A 23,876-nucleotide genomic window follows, 5' to 3' on the forward strand; every position below is an offset into this window, starting at 1 on the left:
CCTTAATGTGACACTTTAAAAAAAAAGAAAGAAAAGAAAATGGTATGAAGATGGTATCGGGTGGTATTGGAAGAGGGAATTGAGAGCTTGGTTTCAGCCAAAGAATACACTGTAACAGGAACAAGGTACAGTACCTCACATGCAAACAGCACAAGAGAACTGTGTTTATAAAGTACCTTAATAAGCGTGATAGCACTGAAATAATTTAACTAATAATTCCTCATACGGTGATCACTTCACTTCCAAGCAGGTTTTCAGTGCAGGATACCAGTGTAGTGTTCTTCAGAGCAATCAGTCACAGAAGGAGGAAGCTACAGGTCTCTTAATGCTTCTCAGAACATTAACTCGGTTGATGGAATCATGGTTCTGTGGTAGCACCACAGTCAGCTCACCTCACTTCAGTCACAAATACTCTGGACAAAAAACAAGGGACCAAAATGAAACTAAAGCATTATCTCTGTCTTAATTTAATAAAAGCTGTAACACTATCTGAAACAAAAAAATACAAATAAAAAATAATAAAACACTTTATAAAAATGAAAAATAATCAATAGACTGAATAATATTGTACATTTAGGGTTAAAAAACAAAACAAGCAATCAGTAGAGATGAGTGTCTGCTGCACCACGTGACGCGAGCTTCAGTTTCACTGGCGGAGGGCCCCAGTGTGGATCAGGTCTGAGAGCGCGCGGGTCACATGTGCTGGTCACGTGATCGCCAGGGCAACATTCTCAGGAAGGGAGGGCAGGCCTTGCCCAATCACAGCAGCGCAGCAGCGCAGCCTATGATCAACGGTTGCCCTGGAGACCACATGACGGCAGTATAATATCAGAAGACACACAGCCATGTATGTCAACGGCCAGAGCTTGCCAACTGGAAGCCTGATTAAAACCATCCCCCCTGTACGAACATGCCTGAGCACTTTCACATTCACATTCTATTTGATAGCTTTCTTATGCAGACTGTCACTTAGGCGTGGAACATTCTGTTCAGGTTAGTGTTGGTTAAATGATAAACATTTGGGGCCAAACAAATGTGGCAGTTTTTCCTAGAGAACTACTGTTCCCAGTATGCAAATCAGCTGGAGCTCACTTGTCTGGAAAACTGAGCTCCCAAAGCCACAAAATAAAGGAACGGCAGCTCACGCTCATTATGCTTCGTACACGCCCCTTTCCATGGGTACGGCAGATCAAAATGTCACTAGATAGTGCTGCAACCCCGTGTCACCAATGCCAAATGTCAAAAACGGCTGGCGTTGGGCCTAATTAACGCTGAGCAGTCTTTAAAAAAAATAAAACCCGCAAAATTTACAAGAAACTTTCCTGGTAGTGCAGGTAACAGCCAACGTCATGGAAACACAGCATCTGCCAATCAGCCTCCTCTGGATGACAGGCCATTGACGACTTCCACAAACGGGAATTCTCCAGCAGGACCGAATTTATCAAAATCCTATCTCTCAATTTGTAGGAACACTTACATTAATTCCATGCATATATTTTTGATAAAGAATACCTTTTCTTTCTTGGGAAGTGAGAGTGAAATACAGGAAATGGGCCACGTTTTTAGAGAACAGAAAAGCATTGAAAGAATGACGCGCCAAAAAAAAAAGCACAGATTCCTTCACTGATTCTTAGTTTTCCGAGATCCTCTATTCTTCAGTAAATGATACTGGAGTTAACGCTTGGAAAAAACAACTGTTTGGTAATGCAGGCACAGACAAGTTTTTACCCCACGCAAGACTGAGTCAGTCCACATGCTGCACCGTGTCATTAAAGACAGGAGGGCCCGGAACACCGCACAGCGAAATTAGCCGGTGTTCCACTGTGGTTCCATTCCAGCATGGCGCAGTGCCCGTGGTTTTGGGGATGGGTCTGTGGGCACGCCTGGGAGGGCACTCTATGAAGGATGCCTACCCAGGAAAGGTAGAAACCTGCCAAGCCACGTTACAGAAATTGCACCAAGCAGGAATATTAAAATAACATGAAACGGACACAACAATCACATGGTGGAAGTCAGACTTGTGTTGATTGAACACAGAATGAAAATGTGCTCCTTTTAAATCAAGCAGAAAATCCACCCACTTTGGAACGTACATTAAAATATTTAATATACTGTATTAATAAATTCTGACATTTACAATGCATATGCCTTCTGCTTTCATAATAACAATACAAATAGGAATACTATTAATTACAATAGTAATAATGTATTGTTATTATTATTGTTGTTATTATTATTATGCGATGATGTATGTGTTTATTATTATTGTCGTTGTTGTTATAATTATGCTACTAATGTGTTCATTATTGTTATTGATATTAGCTTTGTTTGCTTAGCAGACACGTTCAGTGACTTGGGCTCCCATACCTTAATTCTCACGTGTTAATCTTTTAGCCTTTCATGGTGCATTAAGTATCTCGCTGCATGCCACTGTAATTCCACAAAATGCTCTAATTCGGGTTGATTAAAATCAGCATGGGGACTGGAAAAATTCCCCTTAGCTTCAGCGGCTTATAGCACTTTCGGTTTGCTTCGGGGAGATGTGCGAACCTGCCGGTACTTAGACGCAACATGTGACCACGAAGCCTATGATGCCGCGATGACAGGGAGTTGTGGTCTACAGTAAGCAAACCGTACATTTATCATCACAAAACACCACCCAGGCGAGCATATGTATGCGCACGCACGCCAATTTGAGAACGTATTATTAAGTATAAACAACACGGTCATTATATGCACTTAAAAAAATACGAAGTTGGTTCTCTAACTAGCAAGCTAACCTCCGTCAATAATACCAATGTTCCAGGTTGCACAAATAATTTTATTGTTAGCAAACGTCACATTATCCTAACGCTAGTTCATTGCCATTACTAGTTAATAATAATTAACAAGTAAGTAGCCAGCCACATAAAATTGCAAGTATAACATCCTAATTCCAAAGAAATATCCGCTAGCATCAGTTAGCTCGCCAGCCAAAACACTCGCTACTGACATCGAGGCTAGATTTCTACAAGTAACTATACAGAGAGCTAACAAAACGAAGCAACGGCGTTGTAGCAAACGTGTCGATTTCAGAACAAAAACATAAAACGTATTTGTCACTGTGTTGGCCAGAACTGTCCGATAAGGTGTGTCATTACGTCATAGCTGGTACCATCTTTTCAATGGACTAACTAGTTAACGGCTAGACATCCCTCCCGAAGGCCGTAAGAAAACTAACTTAGCCTGCTAGCTAAGCGGAAATCGGAAATCACCGTTAAATTGGGAGGCAAGCTAGCGGCTTACCTGTGCAGAGTGGGTTTTCGTTGGCATCCCTGTTTCTATGTTCAGCCGCTGGTTATGTCGGAAAATGAGTGTTGTTTATGTAACGATCCAAACCCGCTTCCTCCAGCCTCTAGTTTCTTCGTGCCATTGGATCCCCTTCCTGGCTGCAGCAGGCTGAATCAGTTGACTACCGGTACAATCGAACTGCTCGGGTCACGAGACCAGGCAGTGCAGCTATCTACTTTGCTAATTCCTATTGAGGGCATTGGATTGACGTACCGTGTATGGGTACGGTACATCCAGTTCTTAACTGCGTAATTTCACTTGGTCAATAAGTCCCCCAAAAATCGCTATTCAAAAGCAATTAAATATAGCTGGTAAGATAGCTGTCATATAGAGCTAGAACTATTACTAGAATCTACATTTTTGTTAATATATGTATTAGTAATAAACTTTGCCTGTGTCAGTAGTCATCGCTGAACACTTTTGGTGCTGGGAGTATATTAGACCATATCGCATTGACTAACTTCACAGGTTTGAATTTTCTGGTCTAAAAAGGTTGAGATCTAGGCAGGATCCAACACATTATCCACAATAGCATACAATTTGCCAACGTACCTAAGAGACAGAGAAATTATCTTGCTTCATGTTTCCTCTCTACTGTTATATTCCTTGTGTACAGTCCTCCATGGCAGAATCTGCATAACCATGGTTGTTTCACGAGATAGTACAGCTTATAACACCACCTTTGAACGCGCAAGTGTCCAATTAAAGAGTGATTCGCGCAGACTTTGGCAGTCCTGATTTTGGTGCAAAAGTTCAGGTGATACAGTTTCATAACTGAAGACAATTGCGTTGAATTCCTGGGCGAGACAAGAGACTTAGATTCACTTAGGTTGAATTCCTGGGTCAGACAAGATGTCTTTATTTCTGGTACTTTCTGAGAGTTATTGTGTTAACATCTTGAGGACAAAACTACACTAATATTAATCTTGAAAGATTAGTACATTTCAAACATATGTTGTACTCTTTACTGTAGACACTTTAATTACTGCATATAATTTTAAAACCATATATCATTGTTGAAGCATAGAGGCAGTCAAGTCATTCAAAGACATTTTAAAAAATCTTTACAAAGCTGTAAAGATCATGTGCTGATAAAATGTTATTGCTCAGGTCAGCTATAGCAAATACAAATGACATGTGGCATAACATAAAATGTTTATTTATGAGTACAAACTAAGAAACTTGTAATCACCCGTGGCCTTCACATTCATTTTCAATGTATCAAATGTATAACCAAAATGTCACTATTGCTGTTAATTTATGACTGGAATAAAATTAGTTTTTTTTTTTTTTTCCAACGAGGCCCTATATAAACCAGTGTAAATAAGGTTTATATATTTGTCGGTGTCATGCAAAAACCCCATATGTTCGTTTTTTTTTTTTTTAAACACAAGTTCTGTAAGGAACTGTATAGCAACTGTAAATGTCTCAGAACTCGACAAGTGATAAAGGTTGAAGAAAATTCAGTGTTCGTAAACGGGAAAATACAGTTTCTGAGAGAAATCCATGTTTGGGGGAAGAACTTTTTTCCGTGACACCGACGATGATTTATAAATACAGTGCAGTTATTTTTACGCAAACTCGTGGCCTCATTTTTGCCAAAAACCACCTGACTTTAGTCCCCTTGTGACTCATAGCATTTTGTGACCATTTTCCATCCCGAGGTCGACCACTAGGGGGATGATAATATTCAATGAAGGACCTCCCACCATTGGAGGTAGCAGCCAATCTCAGATCGAGCACTGGCCATTCCTATCTATGATTGGTCATTTTCAATGACTGGTATTGGTCCGAGGAACTGTTCAGAATTTTAACTGGAAACGGCGGCGGTAGTATTGTGTTTATATTTAAAGATGGGAGAAAGAATCGGTTTGTGTCTGTTTAGAAAATAAACCGCTGTAATATTTTAACCTGTTTCAGTTTAGCTACATGTAGTCACTTTTATCATTGTAGGGACAGACAACAGACGACAAATCTTCATAAATAAAGTGTAACGTGCGTGAGTATGTTTCTATATGGCTAACGTTAACTAACTTGTAGCCAACAAATGGGAAAAGCCCCTTAACCAGCTAACTTTACCAAAAGATAAGTTAGCTACAAACGCTGGCACTAGACTAGCAAACGTCAAGTTTACATTAGACTACATTGCTTTAATTTATTAGACGGTGTTGTCCAGGGCGACTTACAATGTGAGACAATACATATTGATTGTCTAACGATGTCCTTACCAGTAGCTAACGTTAGCAACGTTGGTAGTAAATCACCCTTTGCTCAAACTTTCCATAGTTCCCATAACCATGCAGTTTGACGGCAGCGTGAGGCGCTTCGCACAAGCTAATCCAAAGGGTATTAAATCCACGACGAAACCTGTTGCCAAGCAGAACTCGTCGTTAGCCGCGAAGATCAAGACAAAGATCCAAAGTAAGTGTCGCCACATTCCTACTAGTTACCGACGTACGTTATCTCGGTACATGTGGCCAGGGCGGATGTGTGTGCTGGCGTTGCCCTGTTAACATAACAAGCGGAGTAAGACACGTTTCTAACAGCTTAGCCTTTATTAAGGCACACATAATGAAGCTGTTCGCATAAGCGAAAGTGGGCACCTCGCATAGCTTTGGTTGCAAAATGTTGTTCAAAAATTATGATTAGTCCAACTCTCCCCTTTAAATCACCAAAATGATAGCCATCAAATTAACTGGTTCTGTAATGCTTGTTGTTGACCATACAGACCCAAACCACCTTCGCTTCTTTCACCATCTCCACAGATACGTCATCCTTCTTCAAGGTCTCGCTGAAGACCAATAACAAGGCCCTGGCCCTCGCCCTGGTGGCCCAGAAGGAGAAGAGCCGGCTGCTGGAAACGGAGACGGTTCGGCTGCGGAAAGAAGTTCAGGCTCTGTGCTTTGACCTCGCGCACCGTCGGCATAAGCACAACCAGCTGGTGCGTTTATGGGGGCGGGGGATTCACCTCTCCGCCTGTGTGCAGGGGCCTTGTGGGCCAGGCCTCGGTATTTTATGTGCTGTTCTATGGTATTGATGACCCCCTCACTGCAACACGCAAGACGCCACACCTGTCAGTGAAAGCTACACTCGCTGTGGTATAAGAAATTTGATCATATTTTGCTTTTGATGGAATCCGTTTGAGTGAGGCCCAGTACATTTAACTGATAACGTTAGGGAATTTTGTAGTAGTGGACAAGAATCTCCTCTTCCCAGTTAAACGCTTAAATTACTCTGAAATACTGCCTTCTTTGAGCAGAAAGGGGAGGGGAAGAGGGTGAAGATGTTGCTTGCCATGCAAAGAACTTTATTTAGCTGCTGTTGTGAATGTGCACGAGAATATTTGCCATTCTGTGTCCTTGTGTCATATTCTAGGTCAGACTTTTGAGGGACCATCAAGCAAGAGCCTTGAACAGCCTGGTAGCTGCTGTGGACCTGCTCTCCTCTGAAGATGTAAGAGTTTAGGGGTTCGTCAAGATCCCTGGCTTTCCAAAATGTGTGACAAATATTATAAGTTTTTTTTGCCCTGTTGTGTGAATGAATGTGTGTACACCAACCTCAGAAAGCCCAAGAAGTCACTTCTTGGCTACTGGTTCAGTTGTTGAGTGTTTCATAGTTAAGTGTTTCATGGTTAAGTTGTTATTATTTTGCGGGGGGGGGGGGGCGGGGGGGGGGATTTGTCATGTCTAAATACATATAAGCTTAAATTTATACACTCTATTATTATTATATTGTTAAACTTACAAGTTGGTTGTCTGTGTTGTTGTTTTTAAGGTCTCCATTGGTGCAAATGAAGAAATAAACGAGAAATCCCCTCCAGACCCTGAAGATGCTATCGTGGAGCTGGGGAGGTATTTAATTTGCCTGCGGACAAACTGAATCAGGTCTCTGTTTGAGGCCTAGTGTGTGTTGGGCTTAAAATCTGGAACTGAATGCTGGGCACAGTGTTCAGCTTTCCTGGCCTCCCTAAAACAGCTTTTGGAAGACAGTATTAGTAAATGGGAAACATTTCTTTTTGTTTTTGTGTGCAAAACAGCGAGTAAGGGGTATTATATATTTTTAAAAATCTCGGTTTCTCTATTCCTGCTAATTTTTCTCCCCAGCAAAGTGTGCAGGGTGCCGGTCCTGCCTGCGCAAACTGGAAACACTGCGTGCCCTTCGCCAAAGGAACCAACCGGGGAACCCAGCAGATCACCCAGAGACCAATCGAGGAACCCCTCAGTGGAGATCCACGCACAGCCCAGCACTGCCACTCTTCCCAGTGTCCAGGCGTCCATCGGTAGGAGAAGCATGTCCTGATATTTGTGTCCGGTGGCATTTCTGTTGCCCAGTGCCATTGAAACCTGGCATTTGAAAACTTGAAAGTATTCTGACAAGACAGGAGATTTATTCATTTAGGGACAGTCACCTTTGGAGAAAAGATAGTTAACTCTTGTTTTACTTTTTTCTTCTTTTAAATTATTTTAATAGGAAGTGCGTGTAATGAGGAGGACACAGAGACTGCAGAAAGGATCCCGTCTCTCCCAGAAAAAGTTTGCCGCCCGTCCACCGGCTTGCAGCTGCAGTTAGATAAGTGGACCCGGTTCTACTCGGATACTCTGCTGGAGTCAGAAACCTTCCCAGAATCCCTTGCTGTGAATTCAGTGTCTGCGGTGGAGCCTGTGGCAGAGCTGGCCTCGGTGGAGCCGGGGGGGCTGGCTGGCAGCCCAAGGGGGGGGTCCGCACGTCCAGAGAGGACCAGCCTCTTTGAAACGGAGATGGAGATCACACTTGGCGACACGGCGGCAAAAATAGTCACCGTGGAGACCAAACCCAGGAAGAGCAGGAAGGAGGGCGTGGCCAGGTCGAGGAAACAGGAGAGCGCGCAGGCGGTCGGCAGCCATTCTCCAGGTAAGGAAGAGAGGAAGAAGAAGAAGAAAAGCAGCTCTGTTCGCAGAGAAGAGACTGAGAGCGCAAATGCCCCTCCCACTCAGGGGCGGAGCATGATTCCGAGACCCGCCTCCCGCCTGCCTCCCGGTCCCGCCCGCCCCGCTGAAGAGGAGGAGCCCGCGGGCGGAGACGCGGACTGGTTCGCGGCTCGCCGGAACGCTCACGTCACCTCCCGCAACGCGAAACACCGTCGGGACACCCGCGACGCCCCGAAACCCGCCGGAGCCGTCCCGGGGGAGCCGAACCTGAGGAAGACGTTCATCGTCTCCCTTGGCAACGGCTGTACGACGGCCGGATCCGTAACCTTGCTGAACGATGACCGTTTCAGCAATGCTGAAACTCGCGAGTCAGACGACTATTTCAGAAATGCTGAAACTCGCGAGTCAGACGACTATTTCAGAAATACTGAAACTCGCGAATCAGACGACTATTTCAGCAAAACTGAAACTCACAAATCAGACGACTATTCCAGAAATACTGAAACTCGCGAATCAGAGGACTATTTCAGCAAAACTGAAACTCACAAATCAGACGACTATTCCAGAAATACTGAAACTCACGAATCAGACGACTATTTCAGAAATACTGAAACTCACGAATCAGACGACTATTTCAGAAATCCTGAAACTCGCGAGTCAGAAGACTATTTCAGCAAAACTAAAATTCGCGACTCGGAACGCAAGGCTATGGAAATGCCCGGGGACAGGGATACCGGGGGGGCAGAAGGGCTGAAAGGGAATAGCAGGAAGACTTACTTCATCTCCACGGCGGAGAGCGGTTCTGCCGTGAGCAGGAAAACGTACGTGATCGCGCACGACGGCAAGCCGGGCCGCGCGTCCGCGAAGTGCCGGAGGACCAAAGCTCTTCCCGCGAGCGCGGAAAACGAACCCGCCATCGAGGAGCGCGGCGCTGGCGACCCGGGCCACGTCGAGGAACCGGCGGTAGCCGAAACAAGCGCGTTAGAACTCCACATCGGACCGCCCCGGGACCCCCAGCCTGGCTTGGCGGGAAAACGGAAGGGGCCGTTCTTGGAGGGGCCCCTGGCCCCCGGCGTGGGCCCGGCGGGGGACCCTGGTGACCCGGACGGTCCCGTTGCGGAGGACGACCCTCCCTGGGAGACCCCGAATCCGCCCTTCGTCGTCACGGAGGAACCCAAACCTAAGAGGTGCAAGAAGGAGTGCGGCGCCCGAGAGGGGAAGAAGGAGAGAAAACGGAGGGATGACACCTGCCCTCAGGGGAAGAAGAGGAGGAAGAAGAAGAGGAGGAGCGGCGGCGGCGGTCACGAAGAGCGAGACCTCGACGCGGACGTCCCGGCCTCGTGGGGGGCCGGCGAGACCCGTAGGCCGGCCCCCGGACCGGAGCCAGAGGAGCTGTGGGCGGAGCAACCGGAACACTGGGGCATAATGACGGACCGCGTGACGGCGCGCGGAAAGAGTAGTTTAAGGAAGACCGACGTCGTCTCTCCGGGCGGGTGTGGAGGCCGTAACTCGGTCGACTCTGCGGTCAGCGCTCGACCGCTTGCGTTTCCTGCTCCGGAGGAAGAGAGCGAAGGAGCCAGAAAAGGCGTGACTTCCGCCCTCGCGTCCGCGGAGTCCAACGGCGAGGAAGACAAGGAGAACGAGGCCGGTCCCGGCGCCGCTGCCGCTCGGAGCGGAGTGCCGAAGAGGAGCGGGTCCTGGGAGCCGGAAGAGCCCGCGCCTCAGAGCCGTCCGGCGGCGGACAGGAAGTCGTCCGCGGTCCCCGAACGTCACGCGCGCGGGGCCAACGCGTCCACGAGGGGCTCGAGGAGCAGGGCGCCCCCCAGCAGGAGGGGCTCGGAGTGGGAGAAGGAGGCGCGCGCTGGGGAGGTCCCGGCTGGCACGGGCTCCCCGGAGGGGGCGCAGGAGAGTCTGAAAAGGCTGATCATGGGCGAGAGGCCCCCCTGGGAGCTGCTGGAGGACATCGGCGCCTCCTTCCCCGAGTGGGACGTCCCGTTGGAGACGCCTACCCCCAGCCCTCTTTCGAAGCCGACGCCCGGTAGGGTGACCGTCTACGAGGAGCAGCTGGACAGAGTACCAGAGAGCTCTCCAGGTACGTGGGGCAGAACCAGTCTGAAGTGGGACAGACCCAGATTGAAGTGGGGTAGACCCAGACTGAAGTGGGTCTAAAGGTTATGGCAATTGGGGTCGGGGGTGTTGCTGTAAAAGAGCATTAAAAGAGGTTAATATAATAAATACATAAATAAGTGTGACGGAGCCTGAAGGCTGAGTCTCAGTTAGTATTTGTCCTTAACTTTGACGAGTGAATGCAAGAGTTCATGTTTGTGAAGAAGAAAAAAACTCGCTAGCGCACATCTTCTGGTTTTTTTTGGTGAAACAGACTGCCTGCAGCCTCCTGCCTATGACCGAATGACAGCCATGCTGATGTACAGCATAACAGCGTTCCCTCCTGTGTGATTTTTTGCCTAATTCTGTATTTTTTTCCTCCTTTTTACCTGCTTTAGTGGTCAGAGCGCTGAAGAGCTGTACCAACACGGCTGTTATGATGGACCCGGAGCAGGGAAGGGTGCGGAGACGTGGGAAAGCTGCTGTTTCCTACAAGGAACCGTCCATCAACTGGTGAGAACTCGCTCTGAGTGCATTCCGTCCGCTATCTCTGGGAATACAGGGGACGGAATGGAAATAGACAGGTCTCAGTTGCTTTCATGTTTTTTTTTTTAACGGAATATCCTTGTTGTAACAGAAAGAGTCTTGTTTGTTGCAACATGTCTTGGTTTTCTTTGACCATATGAGGCCCACCCCAGCATAATAAGGTCACACAGACAGTAAATCGGAGTGATCAAAGTGTTTATTCAGTGAGAGAGTTTTGAGCAAGGTTATTGTCATAAACAAAAACTGAAACTAAAATAGGCTTTGAGAAAGCATATTCCAGAACACTGAAACAAAATTGAAACTAGAGTTTTTGCCTGTGTGTGTGTGTTTGTGTGTGTGCGTGCTTGCACATATTGGTCTGTATATGTGTGTGTGTGTGTGTGTGTGTGTGTGTGTGTGTGCATGCATGTGCATATGGGTGTGTGTATGTGTGTGTGCGTGTTGGTGGATTCAGTAATGTGTATATGCAGTGATGCAATTATCTTCCTTTACAGCAAAATGAGGCGTGGAGATAAATTCAGTGACACAAATTTCCTGAGTTCTCCGATATTCAAAGAGAAGAAGAAGAAGAAGAAAGTGCAGGCTCACAAGCTGGAGATTCATACGGGGCATCATTTTAATGACATGGATTGAATTCTGTCTTTCTTTTCATCTTCATAATTTAATTTTACATAATTACTTTTCCCGTGTTATACTTTGTATTTTACACCGACTTTTATTGAATAAAGTCTTTCCCAGTTTAAAATATCGAAGTTTGGTGTATGCTCTGTTTGTGACCTCTAAGCAAGGACGGCGATGACGGCAGCATTTGTGTTGATTGCATTTAATTAGCCTGCTTTAAATTAGCTCTTAAATTAGCCAGAGTCCTGTGAGGGGAAAAAAACTCCCAGGGCATTGGGCACCAGGAAGAACAAACTGCTGAACTCCCTTGTTAAGGTGAGTGTTCCGTGCTTTAGCATGCAGGCATCCGATTGGTCACCTGGCTGCATAGCGACCGGCAGCATTCCGCTGAAACGGCACGCACAGCCTGAGATGCATTGTGGGAGTGATTGGCGGATGGGGGGGCGGGGGGGGGAGGGTTGAATTATTCATCAGAGCCTATTCACTGTAGTCCGCTCCCCTGCCACTCAAACCACACAGAGTGGCGCATTGAAACTTAAGTGCTAGGGCTGCACTGGAGCTCTTTCTGAGTCCTTTGAATTCGCTTTCGTACTAAGAAGAGTAAAGTGCACCAGCACCCGCAGAGGTGAGCAGGTCTCTTCTGTTTCTGTGTGTGGGGTGTGTGTGCGTGTGTGTGCGCCCGCGTGCGTGTGTGTGCGTGGCTGAAGTTAATAGAGAAGTCTTTTTCCATTTCTATTCTGTTGTTTAGTTAGGGTGGTCATTGGCTTCATTGGTTTTCTCCATGTTTTGTACATATGATTATTTCTATATACTAGAAACAGGAAGTAAAGTCTTTAAATGGAAATCCTTTGCTGTAAATGTGCAGCACAGTATAGAACATTTATATTATTACACGTGCTGTGTTATGCACATAATTTTCAAGTTAAGCTTCTTGTCCTTGAATGTCTTTAGCTGTAGTTTTTTTTTACTGCCGTTGGATCATTTAGTCTTCAACTAGAAATGAAGAGATTCAAATCTGTTTATATAATCAATAATGAGTACTGAAGTGCCATCTGAAGCCCATGTGTACATATGCTATTTTTAAGGCACTTCGTCCTGAAAAACTGTTTGGCATGCCCAGGTTTCATGAAGTTGCATTTTCAAGGAAGCCAATATCATACACCAATCTTATAAGGACCATTAACAATGCTAGTGCTTTTTCAGTGTTTTGTCTTTGTGAATTTTTACAGAAAAACATGGATGTCAATTTGCAGCTTTAAATTGATAATCGGGTAACCAATGTTGGGCAAGTTACTTTGCTCCCCCCCCAAAGAACAGGCATTGGTGTTTCTCATAGAAATGGAGCTTGTGCTAGATGCTAGATTTTTGATAGGGTAGATCAGGGCAGCCCAACATACTGTAAGTTCCTGGAGATCTACAGTACTGTCCTGTAGGTTTTCATTTCAACCCAGATTTGGCACAACTGATTCTACTAATTAGCAGTTCGCCAAAATCTCTCAATGTTGAGTGAGGTGTGTTTTGTTAGGGCTGGAGTGAAAAACCTACAGGATATTAGATCTCCAAGAACAGGGTTGGGCAGCCCTGCTCTAGCTGTTGAATTAGGTGTGGCTTTATTAGGGTTGAAATGAAAACCTACAGGATGGTAGATCTCCAGGAACAGGGTTGGGCAGCCCTGCTCTAGCTGTTCAATTAGGTGTGCTTTATTAGGGTTGAAATGAAAACCTACAGGATGGTAGATCTCCAGGAGCAGGGTTGGGGCAGCCCTGGGGTAGACCACGTTCTCTGCCGCCTGCACCCTTCCCATCCATCCACAGAAGCTCCACAGTGAAGAGCTTAAGGCTTGGGGGGGCCTACTACTGTAACACACGGACCTCTGTGTCTAATATCGCTTCTCCGCCTGTGGGCCCAGGAGCCCAGCGTATGGTGTCACAGTGTCCTGCGCTGTGGGCCCCTTTCAGCCGAAAACCGAGCCCCTCTGTCGCTCTCACCTGTGCTCTCTTGTATCAGCTTGTTCCCTTTTGCGTACACAGCGTGCTTATGTGCTACCTGGGGACTTAATGTTGCCTATTAGTTTCTGCGTATGTATGCGCTTTTATGTCATGACTTACGATCTCTTGTGTTTTTTCCATCTTCCTGCCTGAGGACTACAGATAGAAATGAGCCCTAATGGCTAAATCTGGCACATGTAGCATTAATCAATGTGAATTATTAAGATGCATTGTTGTTGCTCAGTCTGTGTGTTTCTTTACCTCTCTTCTCCCCACGTCTCCTTCCTCCCTACTTATCCCTTCATTAAATTTGACAGACTAATACTTCCAACAAAAATCTAAAAATAATTCCAAAAAAAAAAAATTTGAATCAAGTTTTGTTTTATACAAAACTTGATTCTACTCTTCGAAAAAGAGAAGATTGACAGTAAAAGTGTGTGAGTTTTACGACTCGATAAAAACACCGATCTTCTTGTTTCCTGTAACATTTTAGGTTCTGGACGAAGTTCTGCTGCAGTCTTTAGTTCCAGAATTCTTTAGTTCTGTTTCAGCAGTAATTGACTTAATCTCTTTGGCTGTGTTCCTCAGTGTGACCATCGCCGTGGAGACTCGGTGGAGGCGGAGCTTCTCCCCTTTCAGTGACCTGTCAATCAGTCAGTCGTCGGCGTGACCGAACTTCTCTTTGGCTGCAATGGAAAGGAGACGCCTGAAGAGAGATCTCCAGGCCCTGCTGTGAGTGGTGACTAGTTGACACATTCATTGGTCGGTTAGTTTTTTTTTGAAACCTTAACTCCTTTTCAATCGTGGTATTAATTAATTTTAATAACAAGATTCAGTCATTCTAAATGAATTTCAAAACAAATCTTGTAATTCTGAACAGATGCAAAACACTGAGTCTTTCAGATTTAAAAAAAATGTTTTAATTGGTGGATGAAAAACCAGTTAGTATTGTATGTCTTATGACACGGATGTACTTTGGAACTGGAAAAAAGGTTTTTCCTTGATATGAAAACAACCGCAGCAGCTTTCGTTGTTCAAAAAGCCTGAACTGAATCTCCCCTCTGGAGCAGGGCCGATTACATTGGACAGAGACTCAGAGAAAAAAGCTTTGATGCCCAAGGAAAGGCTTCAACCATGCTGGATGACTTGGTAAGAACTTCAGAATAGAAGTCAGTTCCCTGTTCCCCCCTTGCAGCGTTAGGCCACTTGCGGTTTAGTTAGCAAAGAGCTGCTCTATTTGTAGCAATGGGAAGGGAACATGTTTTTCGGCGAAGCAAAGCAGGGGTTGAGAGAACTTTCCATGTATCACAAACCCATTTTGCACTGCAATGCAAACTATTGCAATTAAACGATGAATGAAAAGGTATGGATGTTGCACTCGTGCAATTTTATAGCTACCAACAGATTAATCCCTTAACTTCCCTAATGGAATATGTGCAAAATATATGAAATGCAATGTATACAACCTAAATATATTCTGATATGTAAATAACGCCAGCAGGTCTTGCATCACTGCGATGGGACTTGTTCAATACTGCTAGCATTTCCTGTCCCCGTGCCGTACTTCCTGTTTCTCTGTTCTCCCAGGCGCACTATGACCTGGCCATTACTGTGGCCCTATGGTGGCTGGACAGAGGCGAGGGCCATGATGCCGTCGAGAGTGACCTCATGTGAGTCTCAGCCAATGAAACGACGGTCGATAAGCTGGATAAATTTGCCAGCATGAAGTAACCACATTTGCAGAAATAGAACATACCGCAGAATTTAGAAATTAAACATATTATGAAGATACTGTAATACTTAACCTGTATGTTGGTAAATATACAAATTATTGCTGCTTTCGGGGAATATACTTATTATGTTTTCCAAAATGTCCACATACAGTTAATTGCAGTATATTTCAGTGACGTAAGAGTAAAATGCTTTGGTCCAGACCTGGGCCTTGTAACTGAGGGACTGCTTGTTTTACATTGAGCTGATTGAGTCCATTAGATTGGAGTAGACTAGTCTGATCAGGTGCACTGAACTATGACACATTCAGACCTCTGTACTGGCACACCGCTGACCACCGTCCGTTTCTTTAAAAGAGCGGTCACCAGTCCTGGGGACGGCCAGTACCCCAACCATCTGGAGCGAGAAGCCATGATCCTGTCCACCTTTGCTGGGATGGTCCTGGTGAGTTTGGGGAGAGATTGAAAAAGTCACTCCGGGTCACCTCATTGGCCCCAAGACAATTAGCCAACCCATTTTGTACAAAGACTTCTGTTCCAAGTCAAATGACAAAATGACAGAATTCCTTATGAACAAATACTGGTCCTCAGTATTCCAGGGCATTGTTTTTAAAACTGTGGGTTGGGACCCAAAATGGGTTGCAGGAGTGTATGAGGTGGATCCCGGAATGAGTCTGTGGACCCCTAGACTATGTTAGCACGTACATTTGTTGGCTCCCAGAAGGGGACTAAATTTCTCATTTGGGTCCCGATGTTAAAAAGTATTTTTAATTTGGGGCCCAAAATTAAGAACCAGTGCTCCAGGCAAAACATTGTGACCCACTCCCGCTCAGGCTGAGGTGCTGGCTCACAGGTAATGCTCCGACTCACTCAGCTGCTCTTTCTTCCACCTCTCCCCCTGTGATGTTCCAGAACAGCCTCCCTGTGGAAGAGGTCCTGTCCCTGTACAGCTGCAAGCCCTCTGCCTCTCACGCACAGCAACGCACCAAGGTAGGGTCCCCAAATCTCCTGCACCACTCTCCGCAAAACTGCCCTTCGTAGGTAGCATCATTTTTTCACTTTTGTACCTTTATTTTTAGAATTTTATTCTGAATTTCAGAATAATCCCACTCCTCTCTGCTTATCACTGCCTTCTCTATGTAAAAGTGCTGTTCAGTGTAAAATTGTCAGTTGTGTTCATTAGCCCTTTAAGGCGCGAGATCACATATATGTGAATGGAATGTTCTTAACTGAACATTCTACTGCTGATGTCACAATCACTGCTGGTAAACTGAAAGCAGTGGAGTTCTAGAACACTGGCTTAGAATTAGTGGCTTAGAAGAAACATTCCAAAAAGCCTGCTAATGGTGTGTGTATGCTGCCTACAGTATATATCATATGCTGTGTAGTTTAGTTATGCACCTTCAGTCGGATGAATGTCCTTTGTAAGGGACAGTAAAGGGCACTAATCTCTTCGCTCTTCTGCAGAACTCCATCGTTCACCCTTTCACCTTGTCTTACCACCCATTCGCCATGCTGAATGCCTACAAGGCTGTGGCACATTCCAAGAGGCACTGTAAGCATTACTGACTGTGCGTCGCTCTTTCTAACCCGTTAACCTTCTGGAAATTTAGCCTAAGCTCACCTAGCGCTTATAGCTTTTGATAACTCAGATTTACTGTTCATGTTATAACATCCTCTGCAAATATAGTCTAAATCTCTCCTACCATCTATAGCTGTTAATAACCTTAATGTACTATATGTGTAATAAAGCATTCTACAAATATAGTCTAAATCTCTCCTACCATCTATAGCTGTTAATAACCTTAATGTACTATATGTGTAATAAAGCATTCTACAAATATAGTCTAAATCTCTCCTACCACCTATAGCTGTTAATAACCTTAATGTACTATATGTGTAATAAAGCATTCTACAAATATAGTCTAAATCTCTCCTACCATCTATAGCTGTTAATAACCTTAATGTACTATATGTGTAATAAAGCATTCTACAAATATAGTCTAAATCTCTCCTACCATCTATAGCTGTTAATAACCTTAATGTACTATATGTGTAATAAAGCATTCTACAAATATAGTCTAAATCTCTCCTACCACCTATAGCTGTTAATAACCTTAATGTACTATATGTGTAATAAAGCATTCTACAAATATAGTCTAAATCTCTCCTACCACCTATAGCTGTTAATAACCTTAATGTACTATATGTGTAATAAAGCGTTCTACAAATATAGTCTAGCACCACCTAGCACTTCCTTTTGTAATCAATCACTTTATTGACTGGTTTCTCTGTAAATTCAGCTGAGGCCTATAATATGTCTGTTTTGTTTTCTTCCTCTCTGATAATACTCTAGCCCAGTGGCTGCAGCGCTGGCGGTCTGGACAGTGTAAGACACCAGCACCTTACTCACCTTCATCATCATCATCATCATCATCCTCATCTTCATCCTCATCCTTACCCTCACCACAGCCCTCCCTCAGTGTGAGTGGCCAATTGCCATTGGGACGAATCGAGTGTCCAAATTCTGCTTGTTCAGGCTGCACATGAAATGTCTGTTCAATGTGCTGGCTCAACTGAAACAATGCTGTTCATATCAAATTCCCTCTCCCATCTCCTCCTCTTAGACCTCAGCACCAGTTTGTCTCCTTTCCTCTCCACTGTCCTGCAAACTACTGGTATCTGAGGCTGAGCTGGTGAACATAAGAGAGAGGCCGCTGCCACCTAGTGTTCAGAATCCAAAACTTTGTGTGAGCACAACTGTGTCAGATGGGGTATTATTCCACAACACATCAGGTCCAGCGTAGTGTGATCTGCGGGTTATAGAAATAGACCTGCGCCTTAATCACATTTACTGCTGTTCTTCAGTAAATATCCAGCTCGATTATTTTGCATTTGTTGTTTTGAACACGGGTGTCTGGTCATGAACTGAATAATAATTACATGAATGGTCATTGGCCAATCTGTCACTCACAGGACGGTGAGGACTCCCTGACGGAACACTATGAAGGATCAGCGGAATCCCTGCAGGACTGAGCCACACCCCTCTCCCATTATGACATCACAAGAGGAGCACCCCGCCCAGATTAATGAAACGTTCCCTCACATGAACATACTTCCGCCTTTTTGTGAATACAGCTCCACCCATTTCTCCCAATCTTCGGGCTAATATTTATAATACATGCTGTGCTGCTGAAGTGAAGTTTGCATGCAGCTTTTTCGTAACAAAAACCTGCCCCCTTCCAAATTTACCCCATAATGCACCTTACAGACAGGGTCTTAAGCTATGTGTGTATTCATCATTATGAGTAGGCCAGTAAAATGTCCTGATTATTTCCCAATGTGTAATTCTGAGCCACACACACGTTTGTACAGTGCTGGAGGGTGGTGCTGGTACATTGTTGGAGGCATTGGCTTGTGCGGTATATCTTATCTTATTGCCTCTGAGTTGAGGCGTAAGTTTGCAGTTTATGCCCTGTGCTCTTTCCAGAATAAATGCAGCATCAGCGAGGGCCTGCTCTGTGGTAATGTTAAATGCTCTGCACCATAATCCTTTTGTTGTGGATCAGTGGGTTTAGATGTCCTTTGGGAGACGTGTAAAATGGGAACGGGGGTGGGCAAAGAGCCCGGCGAGGACATTGTGTCCTGGAGAATCAGATTTTACCTCCATGGACTGGATCAATATTTGGCAGCGTCACAGAGGCCTATATATCCCAGGCATTAAAATAAGAAATGGCCTGATCCTGTGGCCTTCGATTGAGGTTGCTAAAACTGGCCCTGCCTCTTTTCCCGCAAGTTTCACGCTGGGGAAGATGACGCCTGTTTTCTGTCCATAATGAGTGAGAGGAAGAAATGTAGACGCCTGGGGTAGGTAGAGGTGAACCGCCATTATTTTTTAGTGCACGTGACTTTGTGCACGGGATTACAAGACAATGATGGAGATTATTTCAAGTCAAATATGTTCCTTTGTTTTCCAGGCTTTGCCGAAGAAAATCCTAAAATGTTGACAATAACTGTGGGTTTCAACAATAAAGAATAAAGATATGAAGAAAGAGAAAATAAAGCAATGGTTGGGGAGATGCAATGTTGCTAGTACTTTAATTAAAATAAGGATGTTAGGTTGATATTTTTATATACAATTCCTCACACTTAGGATTTAGGATGTGATTGCTCAATATGAAATAAAGAGTGATGTGCAACTGGGATACTAAGGTGTCAGCAAATAACCCTGATTGTTATTTATTTTTCTCATTTGAACAAAGATTGATTAGGAATTAGTGATTGACAGTTGGCAATAACTTAGCACTAGTCTGATGCTCAGTCATACAGGATTCTGAATAAGAACTGTTTGTGATAATCTGCATTTATAATTGAGGAACAAGCACAAACTCAGGAATTTAGATACAAATTTTTGGGAAGACTTGAAAGCCTTGTCTATTATCTTGGATCTACTTTAAGCTCTACTGCAGTGGCCTATTTTTAACTATATGTTTTCCTTACTATCTGTTTATTTTTTCACTCTTTTCTAACATATTGAGGCACTCAGGTCTTCATAATCTCTCAAAGTGCAAATAATAATGGTTGTGGTGATCGAGTGGATCAATCAGTTAAGGTGCACAATTAAAGTATCAGCCACAAGGTGGCGCACATGTGCAGTAAAACACTGAATAGCGTACTCCAATGCAGAACTTGGATTCAGGTATACACGGAGAAATAAATTTAGACTGAAAAAGAAGTCTTGGTCATTCATCAATATAATGATATGGACCAAAATACTTGCTTTCATTTAGTTAAATTAAAAAACACGTAATTAAAATTTTCAGATCACGGCTAATTATAGCCTGGCAGAAACCAACATAAATGTCATGAAGCTTCCTGAAGGAGAATTTAGGAAGCCAACAGCACAAATTAGTCAGAGACATTTTAGTATCTACACTTAGTGCCCACAAGGGAATCTGCCGGTGTAACTTCTGGGAAATTAAATCTTTCGAGCTCCATAAAATACGTAGCTTCCAAGTGGGATGAAACACTACACCAGAGGTGTGGTGTTTTTTTCCTCCCGACCACGCCACCAACGGAATTACCTCATATTTTTAATGTCCTCAAGGTGCACGGGGTCCAATAAATTTCCTCCTTTATGCGATCTCTCGTGGTGCACTTAACTCTTGGCCACGCCCCTTGCTTTCATCAGTGGAAGGGCCCATGTCTGGCTCGGTTGCCACGGTAACAGGGCGGAGTCCCATTGTCCGACGAGGCTGCAGGAAACCACACAGGGCCACACGTCCAAAGCATGCCTTGTTGGCAAAGCGCCCAATCAGAAAATGGCAAATAGACAAAAGCCTTGCGCGCCAGATGACAAAAAACGATTGTGCACACAGGAATGCTCGGTGTGCAACGGACACAAACAGGTTCTGTTGATTTTGGAAAAAGGCTATTAAAATAAATTCACTGCTCTTGAAGGGAGTCCTCTGGATTTCTCACCTTTGTCTGTGTTGGGATGGAATCACAGTATTCATGCATGTTTACAGTGCTACTAAATTACAAAGAAATTGCATTACATGATATTACACTCTATTATCCAGAAACGCTTCAGGTTATGCTTCAGGAGCTAACAGCCACAGCTGGCAGTGGCACAGTCTGGTTTCAATCTGAGGCTGTGGGGGTTATCCGTGCACTACACCATGGCGCCTTAACAGAATGAGCCACCCAGCAGCCCTTCAGGATGCATTTAAACCCAAATTCAGGCAAGTGTGTGCCCTCCTCGGAAAGTCCTGCCAAGGACCATTGGCTCCATCCATTCTGCTTACAGCGCCAGATCGACATGAGGAGCTGCTCGTGACGCCACGCGACAGAGACAATCCTGCTGATTGGACCCCTCCCTCCCTGGCGGGCTCTACGTCCAATCACAAGCTCCTGCGCTGAGCTGCCACCCACCAGGCAGCCCCTTTTGAAAATGAATTTCCCAATAAGTGCACAACTACAATAAAATGGTCTAATGATGAAGCGTGACCAAATTAAACCAGCAATAAAGTCGGTTTTAAATGCACCACGATTAGCCGCTTCAGTTCTATCTGGATACGCATTGACTCTGAGTTTAGCTTGATAGCGTCGCAGTGGCTGTGTAATTACAGTAGCACCGTGTTAGGGGGAAACGCGCTGAACGTTTCCAGGCCAGGGCGGACAGTATATTCCACGGCTGAAGGAATCAATGAGCCTTTCAGCTCTTTTTTTCAATGGCGGCGTTTTTGCTGGAAACAAAGATTACAGTTGGCAGCGGCGGCGGGGGTGGACGTTTTAAAAAACAGACACCTGTAAAAGTTTCTGCTGACTACAGTACGTGGCCCATTTGAATGACAAAGAAACCACCGCTGTACCTTTCCAGCGCAGATCTGTATATAAGGTGGACCAGATACGTTGGGTGAAGGACGACAAGCGGCTCGATCAACAGCGAACATGGGCAAGGTAAGAGTTGCTCTGTGCTTCACTGTAAGAGTGAACATCCATTTTGACTGGCCATTCAGTGCCGTTCTGCACCAGCGGCTCTCTCTTTGATGGGCACTATGTGTGTGTGTGAGAGCCTTGTTCACGTTTGGATCCTTTTTTTTTTTTTGCTCTCTCTCTCTCCTGCAGATCATCTTCTACGAGGACCGGAACTTTGGCGGACGCCACCACGAGTGCAGCAGCGACTGCGCCGACCTGCACTCCTACTTCAACCGCTGCCACTCCATCCGCGTGGAGAGCGGCTGCTTCATGATCTACGAGCGGCCCAACTACATGGGCCACCAGTACTTCCTGCGGAGGGGCGAGTACTCGGACTACCAGCGCATGATGGGCATGAGCGACTGCGTGCGGTCCTGCCGCATGATCCCCATGGTAACAGCCTCTGTCTGTGACTCACCACACAGCACAGCAAAAAAGGCAAACTGGGCCCACCAAGCCCTTTGAACTGGTATCCATTCTGAAATTATTTAATGAGCTTCATATGGATTCCAGTGCCTTGAACCGATTGGCAAAATTGATGGCCAATTTTATGCCAGTGTTAAATGCTCACTGAACGGCTTACAGAGAACCACCCCACGTGCCTTTGAAAAAACTGCACATGTTTACATGTACATGATTATAATATCGATAATTACTGAGGAACCAGGGCCTTCAGAGGGGGACAGCTGGGTACGTAGTCCCGGGCACCGGTGGAGGGGATAGTCTGTGAACTTGTGGTAAATATTATCGTCCCAAACCTGGAAAAAATAAAATGATATAATTTTGGCCTGGAAATTGCACTCTGCAGGCCTGTAAGAAACCCATATCATTTTCATGTCAGTCCATAAGCAGCTAAAATTGAGATGCTATTGTGTCAGCTATTTATAAACAGTGCTGCAAACCATTTCCCATGACCCCTATGCACCGCTGTTTGGTAATACGAGTTGAACTTAATAGTGGCCTAAATTGTCAGTCACCATAAGTATTAACCCTGCAAGACCCAGGGTCAACATTTCTTTTCGGGCATTCTAGAGACGCCATTTTTTCCCATTCAGTTCACCATTCAGTTTAGAACTGCATTTCCCAGTTCCTTAGGCCCTATAACTATAGTGTGAAACATTTTCAACTGTTACCCAGAACGTTTCAGAGTACACACAAAAACAGGCTTGAAAATACATCAACATCCGGGTCTCACAGAGGGATCGATGTGCCTCCCGTAGTCATTTAGATTTTTCCCTCTTTTCCTTCCTTGCAGCACCACGGATCTTTCCGGATGAGGCTGTACGAGCGCTCGGACATGGGCGGCCAGATGATGGAGCTGATGGACGACTGCCCCAACGTCATGGACCGCTTCCACATGTCCGACTTCCACTCCTGCAACGTGATGGACGGCCACTGGCTGATGTACGAGCAGCCCAACTACAGGGGGCGGCACTACTACCTGCGGCCGGGGGAGTACCGCCGCTACAGCGACTGGGGCGGCATGAGCCCCCGAATTGGCTCCCTCAGGCGCATCACGGACCTCTAGCGAGGGAGGGAGGGGTCCTGGTCCGGTTGCTGCTGTACGCCCTTTTCCACACGCTGAATAAAATGGTGTCAGTCCTGACGTGTTTTCGCTTCTGTTCTTGCTCCCTGCGCCTGGCGGGGGCGCTGTCCCGTGCGGGCGGGGGCGGGGCCGGGGGTGGGGTCTGGCGGACGCTACCTGACTTTCTAGCTCTGCTGAGGGGGCTGAATAAAGTGATGCAGGAACTGATATTTAACCGGACAGGAGTGCCTCATTCTCTTCCCTCGGCCTTGTTCCAAGGTCTCCGTTTATTTTAACGTATATTTTACGTTTAAGTTTTTACACACAATGGGCCTCATTCACGAAACGTGCGTACGATCGTATTTGATCGTAGACTGTGTGCAAGAACGTTTCCCACGCACATTTCGGCATTCATAATTTTTTTCCTTATCTATTTCTCTTTCCTTGTGAAAGTCACATGAACAGGATTGCGCATAAAATTTACAAACAGTCAGCATTCGTCATCTCGTACACCTAGGATACGCAAAAGACAGGTCTGCATATGCGTCATGAATCCCATATTAGTTTTTCATTGGAGCATTTTTAATAATAAAATTAAGAATAATTTGAGAAAAATTTTGTGAATGAGACCTAATGTCTTGCC

The 23,876-nt window shown here is 45.2% G+C and overlaps 4 protein-coding genes across 19 annotated transcripts in view; 3 read left to right on the forward strand and 1 right to left on the reverse strand.

Moving 5' to 3' along the window:
- Positions 1-3,607, reverse strand: part of pikfyve (phosphoinositide kinase, FYVE finger containing) — a 31,319-nt gene extending 27,712 nt beyond the window's left edge. Inside the window, exon 1 of one of the 8 annotated variants that reach the window (XM_035410838.1) lies at positions 3,286-3,607. The gene's annotated coding sequence lies outside the window, so the exon portion shown is untranslated. The remainder of the gene's footprint in view (positions 1-3,285) is intronic. The other 7 variants (XM_035410831.1, XM_035410830.1, XM_035410834.1 and 4 more) reach the window with 7 other exon arrangements.
- On the forward strand, positions 2,563-11,641 carry si:dkey-57a22.11 (uncharacterized protein LOC569865 homolog). Of its 4 annotated transcripts, XM_035410842.1 has the most exons (10): positions 4,902-5,329; positions 5,617-5,751; positions 6,096-6,271; positions 6,706-6,783; positions 7,105-7,181; positions 7,434-7,609; positions 7,801-8,589; positions 8,626-10,329; positions 10,742-10,856; positions 11,384-11,641. In XM_035410842.1, exons 2-10 carry the CDS (start codon positions 5,628-5,630, stop codon positions 11,520-11,522), a joined length of 3,378 nt encoding a protein of 1,125 aa, XP_035266733.1. In that variant the 5' UTR covers positions 4,902-5,329; positions 5,617-5,627; the 3' UTR covers positions 11,523-11,641. The 4 variants fall into 4 exon arrangements, with proteins under 4 accessions (XP_035266732.1, XP_035266731.1, XP_035266733.1 ...); XM_035410841.1 differs by lacking the exon at positions 4,902-5,329 and adding an exon at positions 2,563-2,622 and having other exon boundaries at positions 7,801-10,329; XM_035410840.1 differs by having other exon boundaries at positions 4,900-5,325; positions 7,801-10,329.
- A 380-nt stretch (positions 11,642-12,021) lies between these two features.
- LOC118222477 (uncharacterized protein C2orf80-like) lies at positions 12,022-19,433 on the forward strand. Of its 5 annotated transcripts, none has more exons than XM_035408103.1 (9): positions 12,022-12,143; positions 14,087-14,230; positions 14,569-14,647; positions 15,086-15,168; positions 15,586-15,673; positions 16,141-16,218; positions 16,696-16,783; positions 17,585-17,712; positions 18,205-19,433. In XM_035408103.1, exons 2-9 carry the CDS (start codon positions 14,190-14,192, stop codon positions 18,262-18,264), a joined length of 645 nt encoding a protein of 214 aa, XP_035263994.1. In that variant the 5' UTR covers positions 12,022-12,143; positions 14,087-14,189; the 3' UTR covers positions 18,265-19,433. The 5 variants fall into 5 exon arrangements, with proteins under 5 accessions (XP_035263994.1, XP_035263996.1, XP_035263993.1 ...); XM_035408105.1 differs by having other exon boundaries at positions 12,022-12,135; positions 16,696-16,799; positions 17,585-17,617; XM_035408102.1 differs by having other exon boundaries at positions 12,022-12,135.
- A 2,169-nt stretch (positions 19,434-21,602) lies between these two features.
- On the forward strand, positions 21,603-23,236 carry LOC118222478 (gamma-crystallin M2-like). 2 transcript variants are annotated; one of them, XM_035408108.1, is made up of 3 exons: positions 21,603-21,690; positions 21,859-22,113; positions 22,964-23,236. In XM_035408108.1, the coding sequence occupies exons 1-3, from the start codon at positions 21,682-21,684 to the stop codon at positions 23,234-23,236; spliced, it is 537 nt and encodes a 178-aa protein (XP_035263999.1). In that variant the 5' UTR covers positions 21,603-21,681. The 2 variants fall into 2 exon arrangements, with proteins under 2 accessions (XP_035263999.1, XP_035263998.1); XM_035408107.1 differs by having other exon boundaries at positions 21,859-22,101.
- Positions 23,237-23,876: the final 640 nt, after the last annotated feature.

Source organism: Anguilla anguilla, chromosome 3 (assembly GCF_013347855.1).
Source record: "Anguilla anguilla isolate fAngAng1 chromosome 3, fAngAng1.pri, whole genome shotgun sequence".
In the NCBI taxonomy this organism is placed as follows: domain Eukaryota; kingdom Metazoa; phylum Chordata; class Actinopteri; order Anguilliformes; family Anguillidae; genus Anguilla; species Anguilla anguilla.

Excerpts from the sequence above, each read along its gene's own strand:
- si:dkey-57a22.11 (XM_035410841.1), top strand. The coding sequence starts at position 5,628 with ATGCAGTTTGACGGCAGCGTGAGGCGCTTCGCACAAGCTAATCCAAAG. Across the intron at positions 6,784-7,104 it reads ACCTGCTCTCCTCTGAAGAT|GTCTCCATTGGTGCAAATGA; the intron begins GTAAGAGTTTAG and ends GTTGTTTTTAAG. Across the intron at positions 7,182-7,433 it reads GCTATCGTGGAGCTGGGGAG|CAAAGTGTGCAGGGTGCCGG; the intron begins GTATTTAATTTG and ends TTTTCTCCCCAG.
- LOC118222477 (XM_035408103.1), top strand. The coding sequence starts at position 14,190 with ATGGAAAGGAGACGCCTGAAGAGAGATCTCCAGGCCCTGCT. Across the intron at positions 15,169-15,585 it reads GCCGTCGAGAGTGACCTCAT|AGCGGTCACCAGTCCTGGGG; the intron begins GTGAGTCTCAGC and ends TTTCTTTAAAAG. Across the intron at positions 16,219-16,695 it reads ACGCACAGCAACGCACCAAG|AACTCCATCGTTCACCCTTT; the intron begins GTAGGGTCCCCA and ends GCTCTTCTGCAG.
- LOC118222478 (XM_035408108.1), top strand. Across the intron at positions 22,114-22,963 it reads TCCCCATGGTAACAGCCTCT|CACCACGGATCTTTCCGGAT; the intron begins GTCTGTGACTCA and ends CCTTCCTTGCAG.